The sequence below is a fragment of the Merops nubicus genome, unplaced genomic scaffold (genome assembly GCF_000691845.1).
Source record: "Merops nubicus isolate BGI_N331 unplaced genomic scaffold, ASM69184v1 scaffold23607, whole genome shotgun sequence".
NCBI lineage: Eukaryota > Metazoa > Chordata > Aves > Coraciiformes > Meropidae > Merops > Merops nubicus.
The window spans coordinates 1-11352 of record NW_008621304.1 but is presented as its reverse complement, the minus strand read 5'-3'; the positions used below and the strand labels follow the sequence as shown (position 1 = coordinate 11352).

The 11352-nt window shown below is 42.7% G+C and overlaps 1 protein-coding gene across 1 annotated transcript; it reads left to right on the top strand.

Moving 5' to 3' along the window:
• Positions 1 to 4: 4 nt before the first annotated feature.
• On the top strand, positions 5 to 10561 carry BLMH (bleomycin hydrolase; the record flags this gene model as incomplete). The annotated part of the gene is made up of 9 exons (XM_008944450.1): positions 5 to 83; positions 1397 to 1506; positions 2130 to 2271; positions 4091 to 4179; positions 5474 to 5566; positions 9086 to 9241; positions 9705 to 9863; positions 9962 to 10029; positions 10444 to 10561. Coding segments are annotated over 9 exons (1014 nt in total), but the record flags the coding sequence as incomplete, so codon positions are not given.
• Between the last annotated feature and the right edge of the window lie 791 nt (positions 10562 to 11352).

Here is an 11352-nt window from a genome sequence, read left to right as displayed (position 1 = left end):
GCAGGTGGTGCAGGACACCGTGCAGGTCTTCCAGCACGCCGTGCCCGCCGAGGGCAAGCCCGTCACCAACCAGAAGAACTCCGGTAAGCGGCTTCCCGGCCCCCGGGTGCGGTCCCGCGGCGGCTCTGGCGCTCGGGGAGGGGGTGGTGTAACGCCGGCTGCGCTCCTGGGAGCTGTGGCCGCTTCTCGAGTCCTTCTGACAGGCTGTAGAGCAAAACTGAATGCCTGCAGCATCCTCCCGAGTTAGTAACTGTTAGCAGATTCCCAGCATTTACCTCTCCTGTGGTCTTCAGATAAAATCAGCTGAGACCTGCAGTTACAGCAAAAGATTTCTGAACTTGTGAGCTTTTTGGTACTTTACAAGCTCAGCTAGAATAGTGAGCCAAAGACTTGAGGTGGAGCTATGTCATGAGTCTTATGTTTAAGGTCTCAGGAGAGACCTCACTCTCAACAACTCCCTGAAAGGAGGTTGGAGCCAGGTGGGGATTGGTCTCTCCTCCAAGGAAGATGCAATAGGACAAGAGGAAACAGACTCAAGCTGTGTTGGTGGAGGTTTAGGTTGCACATGAGGAACAATTTCTTCCCCAAAAAGGTTGTCCAGAGCTGGCCCAGGCTGCCTGGTGGAGTCCCCATCCCTGGAGGGGTTTCTAAGCTGTGGAGATGTGGTGCTGAGGGACATGGGTCAGTGGTGCCCTAGTGCTGGAGGAACTGTTGGACTCAATGGTTGTGAAGGTCTCTTCCAGCCAAAACACCTCTATGATTCTAAACAAGTTACACAGCTCTTGAGTATGGATGTTCCAGCTTAATTCTTGTTCCTTTGGTCTCTCAGGGAGGTGTTGGATCTTCTCCTGTCTCAATGCCATGCGTCTTCCCTTCATGAAGAAATACAACATCGAGGAGTTTGAATTCGAGCTTTTTGGTACTTTACAAGCTCAGCTAGAATAGTGAGCCAAAGACTTGAGGTGGAGCTATGTCATGAGTCTTATGTTTAAGGTCTCAGGAGAGACCTCACTCTCAACAACTCCCTGAAAGGAGGTTGGAGCCAGGTGGGGATTGGTCTCTCCTCCAAGGAAGATGCAATAGGACAAGAGGAAACAGACTCAAGCTGTGTTGGTGGAGGTTTAGGTTGCACATGAGGAACAATTTCTTCCCCAAAAAGGTTGTCCAGAGCTGGCCCAGGCTGCCTGGTGGAGTCCCCATCCCTGGAGGGGTTTCTAAGCTGTGGAGATGTGGTGCTGAGGGACATGGGTCAGTGGTGCCCTAGTGCTGGAGGAACTGTTGGACTCAATGGTTGTGAAGGTCTCTTCCAGCCAAAACACCTCTATGATTCTAAACAAGTTACACAGCTCTTGAGTATGGATGTTCCAGCTTAATTCTTGTTCCTTTGGTCTCTCAGGGAGGTGTTGGATCTTCTCCTGTCTCAATGCCATGCGTCTTCCCTTCATGAAGAAATACAACATCGAGGAGTTTGAATTCAGCCAGTCCTATCTCTTTTTCTGGGATAAGGTACAGTAGTGTGGGCTGCAGGTTATGCTGCAGCTTACACAGTCAGCTTACTGAGATAGAACTTCTTTTAGGCTGGACCATCTTAACAGTTCAGGTGGCAAACATACATGAAAAGAAACTTCAAAGGTTCTTTAAATATTTTAAATGCAGACCATGCAAAATGGGACATTGAGCTTGAGAAGAAAGTTGTGAAGAGATTGATGCTTTGGAACAGTGAAAGTCTTCTTTCAAGTGCTGTGCATGTTTCAAAAGTTACATGTAGGAGCTGCAGGGAACATGACTGCAACTTTCTGTTGAGCTTTCAGTCATGGTTGTGTTCAGGTCTGCAAGCTGTGTGCCTGCTAGAGAAAATCTAGTACTCGTGTGGGCCAGGGTTCATTGCATGACTTCTTTCACATTTCCTGTTCCCTTACCCTCAAGCTCTCTGCTAACACACTCCTAGATATTTGGTCTGTGATATAAAAAAGTTTATAGGGTAAAACCTGGAATTCTAGAGGAATTCTAGGAGTTCAGTGGGTGAGCAGAAGGTGGCTTTGTCTAGTTAGGACTTCTGAAGAACAGAATACTCAGGGTGTCACAATGTCACACTTAAAAGTTCTGTTTTTCCTGCCTGTCTGTTCCAGGTTGAACGTTGTTACTACTTTTTAAATGCTTTTGTGGAAACAGCTCAGAAAAAGGAGCCTGTGGAAGGAAGACTGGTACAATTCCTGCTCTCCAACCCCACAAATGATGGTGGACAGTGGGATATGCTGGTTAACATTATTGGTAAGAGAACTGGTCGCTAGGAGCCCTTCCTGGAATTGCACACTGGTTTGAGAGATGACAAACAAAGTAGAAGAAGAAATAGAGTTTGAGACCTGGCAGTTTGCTAAGGAACATGATGCCACTAGTTGCTACTTAATTAAATACCTCTTGCATGCCTGTTTCTAAATATAAAGCTTAAATCTTGTCTGGGATCTCCACTCTTGCATATTGATGACAGAAACTCAGAAGATCAACAGAAACAGAGATCCCAGACTGTCCATTTAGTAAAAAAGTTCAATCCCATTTTACTTCATTCATCAACTCAACATTGCTTAGTTGTATCCATTTGCACAATTTTTAGGGCACATGGTAAGGGGGGAGAAAAGTGTTGCTAATTTAAGTTGTGTTTATAAGACAAACAAAACTACTTGGGGTTGCCTGAGGAAAGATGGCATAAAGATCAGTGAGTGGGAAATGATGTGGAATGTGGCAATGCTGGTCTTACAAAGATCCAGCTTAAGTGAGATCTTCCTTATGTTGATTGAGGAGGTTTTTCTCCATGGCTGAATTACACTACTGTTTGCTTTCATTTGTATTGTGAAACAATGTGACACCTTTGTGAATCAACAAGCAATAATGTGAGCTTAGAATCACAAAAGGGATTTGTTTCTTGAAGCCTGGAGGTTACATTTTTCCCCATCCAATTGTTATAAATATTTAATCAGCAGGGAGAAGATTTTGGATGCTGCTGTTACATCCAGAGCCTTGTATGGTGTGATCTTAGATTGGTTCCATAATTTAGGAAGCCATTGAGTTGCTGCTGGTGTTTTGTAAAAGTTGAGGAGGAAAGGAGACTGGGGAGCTGGCCACTTCACCTTTGATAAAATACACAGAGTTCAGAGGAGGCTCTCTTCTTTAGAAGATGCTTCAGGAGATTAATCTTCAAGTTATCTTTTTTTCTGGTGAAAAGAGCTTCTTTAAAAGCACTAATTGCTTTAGAACTTTGAAGTGTTGAATTAAAAGATACTGAGTAGTTCAGGGATTCCACTTTTTGGTACCCCTGTGGAATGCAGATAAGAGGTTGTGTTGGTGTGGCTGAGCTGATTTCCCATTGCAGCCCTCGTGGTGCAGGGATTTTGTTGGGAGTGTTGATCACACTCATGTTGTGACTACCCCTGAGCAGTGCTCACAGCACCAAGGCTCTTTTAATGTTACCCCCTGCAGGGGGATAGGAGGGGGCAGGAGCCTGGGGGGAACAGAACCAGGACAGCTGACCCAAACTGACCAGGGGGATATTCCAGACCACAGGACAGCAGCTCAGCTATAAAGCCAGTAGAAAGGAAAGGAGGGGGGCATCTGCTCCTTGGTCCTCCAGAGCAACTGCTATGTGTTTTGGAGCCCTGCTTCCCAGGAAGGGGCCAGACATTGCCTGCTGATAAGGAGAGAATAAATCTGTTTTTTTTCTTTGCTTCTGCCCATGGCATTGCTTGGCTTTGCTTTCTAATTAAACTGCCCTTGTTTTTACCCACAAGGGTGTTGCCTCCATCTTATTTCCCTTTCCCCTTTTGCTCTGTGGAGGAGGGAGAGGAAAGGGGGAAGGTGATAGTGGCTTGGTGGGCATCCCTTGCTCAGCCAGGGTTAACCCACCACAGAGGTCAAGGTTCAGTCACAGATTAAAGTATTCCAAGTTTACATTTTAACCTTGAACTAAGAGGCTTTCCCTTCTATCTGCACAAAACCCAACTACATTCAGCTTTTATGTGGGTATAAGCAGAAGCACTAGGATATTACTGGGTGGAAAAGACAGTTGGTAACCCATAGTTTTATTACTTTCTTTTAGAAAAGTATGGTGTTGTCCCCAAGAAATACTTCCCGGAGTCTCATACCACAGAGGCCACTAGAAGGATGAATGAGATCTTGAATCATAAGGTAAAATTGATTTAGATTATATAGTTAGGGGGAGGGGATAAGAATGAACTTGTTCCAAGCATTCCTAGCCAACTTAATTCTCTTAATTGACCAAAGTATTAAGTGCATCTCAGCAACTTTACTTGGTTTTATTCAAAAAGCAGCCTGATACATGAGTCAAGTCTGATGTTGATCTTGAAACATGGAGCAGGAAGGTGTGTTTGTGGAATATGGCCACTGCCAGGCTTCAGCTTGAAAGTACTCCGTGGTTTTAGTAGACATTGTTCCCATCCTCAAATTAAAAAAAAAATTGTAACTTCATGTCTGGCTGATTAAGTCTGTTTCTGCAAAGCTAGCACTTGGCATCTAGGTGACTTTTTTTCTGCCCCCTCTCTAGTTCTTCTATCAGTATATCAAGGTTTCTAGAGATTACTGCCAAATTTGGTCCAAAGGTTTTCAAAAATGTGTTTTCAAAACACAAAAGCCTAACAATCAGCTTTCAGTATAGAGTGTGCAGCTTTGTCTGAGGGAGGGTGTAAGCTTGCTCCCTGAACTGCAGATATGAATTCATCTGGGAAGATGCCAGTGTAGGGAGGGACATAAAAAGGCAATTAAAGCATTATTTATAGTAAGCTATGGTATTTTTTCCAGTTCACAGGCTACGTGCTCAGGGAAAATTGCCTGCTGAAATCCACATTAAAAATGTAAAATATGTACTAAAATGAGCTTAAACATGATGAGTGGTATTAATGTTATTCTAGTCTTGGGCATAGCAAAGCAGCAGGTCTGGAGGGAGCCCCACTCACTGTTCCTGACCTTATGGATGGTGACAGTAATGGGAAGCACATGCTGCTCTTACTGCAGTGCTGCATGCAGTGGGGAAATACTCTGCTCCTCTTATCAACCAAGAGATCAATTATGCATTAGAATTGCAAAATAAATTTTACAGTATGAGGACAGTTTGTTCTGAGTCACAGAGATGGGGATGTGGATGGATGTTGTGGCAGCAGTTGGAGAAATAAAAGCTAATGGCTGTGAGCTTCAGATCAATGGCTGGAAAATAGTATTTGGGTTGCAACTACTTGTTAATTTCTGATTTATTTTGTGAGATTTTTGGAGTCCTCTTATTTTTAAGTTATTCAACTATCTTGATTTTTTTAAAAATATCTAACAAAGCCTCTGAAAGGGATTTTCTTTTAATCTTGAAAACATGTTATGAAGGGTAAATTAGATGCTTGAAAGAACCCACTAGGAAGTTCTAAAACCTACTTAGGTGTCAGCTTTCATATCTTATAATGACTTTCTCTTTAAACAGATGAGAGAATATTGTTTGCAGCTAAGAAATATGGTGGAAATTGGAACAATGAAAGGAGAGCTTTGTGCTGCAATGGACACCATGATAGAAGAGGTAAATGTGTGACATGAATCCTCCTGGAACTTGAGGATGAGATGGATGAGATTTCTTGCTTACTCTTGTTCTAGCTATAGCTATTGGATCAGCCAAAACAAGTGCCTTTTTTTGCCTAAATAGGACTTTTTTGTATGACAACATGCCTGGAGGTGTTCAGGTGGATTTTCCTGGAGTGGCTTGTTGCTTATCTCATGCTGAAATTTTCTGATACTTCCAGACAACTATGACATCGTACAGAGACATCTGCCCTTTCTGTAGGGAAGCAGCACTTTGCATCTTGAGAGATCAAAATAGTGTCCTCTCAGTTGTCTAAACAGTAGGAAAAAGGCAGGTGGGAAATTGCATTCTCATGGCTTTGAATATAAAATCTGACAGCACAAGTGTTGTTGCAGAAACTCCCCACAAGAGAGCAGAGAAGAACAACAAAAGGTTTAGTGGTGACCTGGCAGTGCTGTGTTGATGGTTGGACTGAATCTTAAAGGTCTTTTCCAACAAAAATGATTCTGATTCATTTGTTTCTCAAAATACAATGCAAAATGACCCAATGGTTTTAATGGCTCTTACTGAATGGCTCAAAAGGTCAGGTGTTTTGGTTGTGTGACAGTTTTTCTGCAAACCAGTAAAAATCAGTTAGGCAGAACCTACCCTGGGCTATTTCTGTAAAGCTTCAGACAGCTCCACTGGTAGGCAAGTAATGATTAATAGGTTTGGGTTTTGGAAATTCATCTTTGCACTGAGTGTAAAAACCTGTAGCTTTTTTATCCAACCTTAAAATTAGATTAGAAATTGATTTTTGTTCTTTGGGTTGTACCATTGAAATGGAAACTTACAAAACACATGCCTTAAGATGAGCAGTAATTCTGTGCTTTGAGCCTACCCCAGTATGTTGCAAATCACCACTTTGTTCAAAAGTTTATTAATATAATTTATATCCAATGTGTGTCCAAAAGCTCTTGGAAGATTTTACAGCAGACATCAAAAGCTTCCTAGAGATGTTCATTTGTAGGGCAGTGACATACAGTTCACTGGAAAATGTCTCTTGTTTAGAGCCTCTTGCCCTCTGATAAGGGATCCTGGAACCAGCACTAAAGACTCATTAACTGATTGCAGTTTGTTCTGTAAAAAGGTTGTGCTTAATTGTCTGGAGTTAACACAGTATTTCCTCTTGCAGTGGTAACAGTTGTTTGAAGCTTAAGTGGATTTACTGTCAATAATTACTGTAATTGAAATGTGCAATTGCACCTGTCTTGTATACTTTAAAGCCACTTGGTTTCAGACCACTCTTATTTCCTGTGTTTATATGTATATAAGTGGTGTTGCATCTGGTTTTGGGTTGTGGCAAAGCAGAACTTGGGTTTGTTCTGTGAGGTTTTATTTGCATAGCAAATTTTGTTTTGCTCAAGCTGGGAGGCAGTGCTCTAGTTAAAATGGGGCAGTTGTACTGGAACACAGGATTAAACATTCACTCCAGAACTGTACAAACATTCTTCTTAGTGAAGCAGAGCACACAGCAGGTCAGAAGTTGAAATCAGTGCAGTGCATGGGATTGAATTCTTCTTCCTTCACTCTTCTCCTTTGTAGACTCTTCATTATAGGGAGCATCCTTTTCCCCTCCTCATTCATCTTGGCTTTTGGCACAAGCCACAGTATCTTTACCTTATCTTGGTTCTAGTTGTTGCTAGAATGATGGAAGTCATGCTTTAGTTAAAATGTCTGCTTATTTATTGATAGAGGAAGCTTGTGAGATACTAAGAGAGCCTATGATGGGTGTGGTTGCAAAACAATTGAGGGAGACCATTCCCAGGCTCCATGGCCTCTGTTGGCTTGAGACTTCTGTCTCCATTTCCCCTCCTCTGGCTGGAGCATGCTTGCTCCTTGCTCTCCTTTTAGTTGTTTTTCTTACTTTGTTTTCATAGCCTCATCCCTCACCACTTTGGGTTATCTGAGGTAACGTGGGTGTAGCCACAGCAAATCTACCTTTTGTGCAGTATGTGCAAAATTAAATATTTATAGTCATTTAGGGGTTTACATTTGCTCTTTAACATATTTATTGAGAAATAAATGTTTCTACTGGAAGAACTCACACATTAAGTGCACACCCTCGTTTCAACCTGTAATTAATCTCTCCACTTGTTTTCTTAAATTGCTTGGAGCAAAAACACCTTTATTTGTATTCTGTGCACAGCCCAACAGTGTTATTTAGCATGAACACTGCACTCCTTTTGTAATCAAAGTGCACACCAGCACAAACCTCGTTCTTATGGAGCCTTAGGATCCATCTAAATCAGCTCAGCAAGCTCCAGAAGGAGTAAGTCAGCTTTGGGACAGGCTTTCTGTCTGGTCTCCCAGGAAGTCAAGGAGGGGAAGGTGTGAAGACTCACAGCTGAGGAAAGTTGGCACCAACCACAGGCATTGGGTCCTAGTGCAGAAGGTGCAGCTGAAATTTCACCTTCCCTTCTGTTATTTTAAATAACCTGTTGGTTCCTTGCAAGGAAAAGACTTGATTTGTGCTCAAGATATGGACAGAGCTGAAGGAAAACAGATTCAAACCTGTTTAAATACTCTGTCCTCAGAGTACCTGTGGCAGGTCCTGCTAACTGTCCCTGAAGAGTCATCTGGTTACAGTGCCTGTGAGATAGCACAAAATACAATAAGCCCTGGGAGAAAGCACAGAACTGATTCTGGAGGGCAGTTTCATATTCTGATTTATGAGGAGCCTGATGACTTGAAATCCAGTCACCTCATTGTGCTAAAAATCAGCACAAAGCTGCTGGCTGCAAAGGACATTACAGTCAGCAGGCAGGGATCTTGAATGAAATTATATAACCTGCCAGCTCAGCTCTAAACCAAGACATTCTTAAATGTATTAGACAAGATTATTTATTCTAGGCTTTTGAAAAGAAGGCCCATCTTTGAAATCCAAATTAACAGTACAGGGGGAAAAACACTAGTCAGGGGAAGTGCTAGGATTAAATGCTTTGCTGTGTGCATGTTAGAAGGTCTGGTTTGTCTCTGCATGGGGCAAACCACCTTGTAGACCAGGTGATGCTGAAGGCAGGAGTCTTTCTACAATCAGTTTGATAAAGTTTCTGTTGCACTGGGAAAGTGTTTTGAAACTCCTCCAACAAGATAACTTGGGAAATATTGGAATGAGACTGGCCAGTGTATTGGCTTTTGCTTTTGGCTGCTGTGTTCCTGGAATAAGCTGGTATTTGTCAAACCCTCAGCTTCTGTTTTGCCTGATGGTTTGCCTGAGAACGTAAAGTGGAGAGAGATTCTGTGGATTTTCCTGTGACCTTTCTGGTTGTTTCTGAGCTGCTGAAACACCTAGATATCCAGAGCTGAATGCAAATAACTTGTGTATGTTTATTCATGTTCTTCAAAGGTGACTGTTAAGATCCCATTTCTCCAGCTGGTTCTCACATGGAGAAATCCATTCCTCAGTGGCATTGCTGTGGCAGGAGGGGCAGACCTGCACGTTTCATCAAGCTCATGGCTGTTTGCTTCTCTGGGCAGGTATTCAGAATAGTGAGTACTTGTCTGGGCAGCCCTCCAGAGACCTTCTGCTGGGAGTTCCGGGATAAGGAGAAGAACTACCACAAATATGGCCCTATGACACCAGTCCAGTTCTACAACGAGCATGTGAAGCCTTACTTCAACATGGAGGACAAGGTTGGGCTGCTGAAAGGTGGTTGCTTCCCAAGGCTATTTTTGTTTTTCACTGTTGCAAGTGTACAATCCACTCCTGTAACTGCACTGTGTGGGGTGGGTCCTGCTCCATGGGTGACCCTGTTTGTTTCCCCATTGCCCTGTTTGTGCTCTACCCTTCAATTTGCACCTCCACGGTGGTTTTGTAATGATAAAATATGCAATGAGCTAATTGGTCATTAAAATGCCACAAGACAGCCATTAGAAAGCACAAATAACATCCAGAGCTTCTATGTCAACAGTTATGAGGTGAACTTATAAAACAAGAAGCAAAGAAAACCTTAAAAAAAGCCTGGTGTGTCAGCCAAGTGGCTTGTCTGCTAATGGGATAGACAGCTAGCTGGGACAGGCTGAAATCTGTGTAGATTCACTTCTCAAAGACTTCAGTTAAGTTCACCTGAATTTCTGGCACCTTGTTTTTTGGCAGATCTGTCTGGTGAACGACCCTCGGCCTCAGAACCCGTACAACAGGCTGTACACAGTGGAGTACCTGGGCAACATGGCAGGAGGGAGGAAAACCCTCTACAACAACCAGCCCGTGGAGGTCTTGAAAAAATTAGCTGCAGCATCTATTAAGGATGGCGAGGTTGGTTTGGTTTCTCTTCAGGGATGGCATGGTGCAAGTCTTGTGATGTAAAACTCACTGGGCTGTGGCCTAGATATGACTCTGCCTTCCATTTCCAGGCTGTGTGGTTTGGCTGTGATGTTGCAAAGCACTTCTATGGCAAGCTGGGAATCAATGACCTGAATATGTAAGTAGAAAATCTAAGCAGAATACCACATGGGATACTTGGCTAGGACATAAACAGTCCTTTAGCTGCTTAAGAAACTAATTTGAACATATATTTGATTATGTAGACCCCAAAAGAGTATATTTAAGTCAGCAGCAACAGAATTTTCTTTTTTTGCACTTATTAACTGAAATCTGAGTCCTTTAAAGATGCACTACAAGTGATGATTAAATATTCTTACTCGTTTGAATTGTCCAGTGTCTGGTAAGAGAAACTCCTAAAGGGGTCAGTTTTTGCAGTTATTCTGACATTCAAAATAGCTGAACTTGCCTGCATGTGCTCTGGTTCCTGGCACAGTGCAGTCTGAATCCCTGATTAACCAGTGAGAATTCTCCCTGCATCCTTTTTCATATTGCTTATGTGGCTTTCTATTAGATTTAACCATGAGCTGGTGTTTGGTGTGTCTGTCAAGAACATGAACAAAGCAGAACGGTTAATCTTTGGAGAATCAATGATGACCCATGCCATGGTCCTGACAGCTGTCACTGAGAAGGTATTGTCTCCCTCCTGAAGTTCTGATGCTGGCACAGATGTTTGTGTGTTCTGGGCTTGTTCTCAGTATGTACACTGCTCTGCTGGAGTTCAGCCTGTGCCACAAGGCCTATGCTCTCTGTTCTCCCTGTGCTGTGTCTGAGGGTTCAGAACTATAAATATTTAACAAGGAGTGAAGAATTTCAGGCAAGTCAATGACTTTTTTCCTTCTGCCCATAAACCTTTATTGGAGAAAGGGGAAAGAAAGTCAGCTTCTATTTTTAAGATACCAGAAGATGTATGCTGATTTTTAAATACAGGTTCTGATTTATCTTGCTGAGTGAGAAATCTCCTACCTTATGTCATTGCACCTCCAGTCTGTTTTACAGGCCAAAGTTCCTTCTGTTAAAATGCCAGTAGGAGGCACTTTGCAACAAACTTAACCTCCTGCAACTCACTGGCATGTGACCTCTCTGACTTACTCATAATTAGGGTAGGAAGACTGTCTGAAATAGCTCTGTGGCAGACAGTAGGATGGGATGGATCCACAACTGAATCTGCTTCTGGCAGTAAAACAAAGCACATATGAAGTTAAAAAGAACCATGTGAAAATTTACAACTCAGGGTTATCTGCAGTGTCAATGTTTTCAATTTATTTCCAGAAGTTGTCACTGTTCAAGTTTCTTTGAAGTGATCTTTTCCTGTCCAACGTGACCTTGGCTTGTGAAATAACAGCTTGCCTAGAACTGAAAGTTTCCTTGAGCTCTGGAGCTTGAGGACTTGAGATGGGACCTACTGAGTCAGTAATTCTGA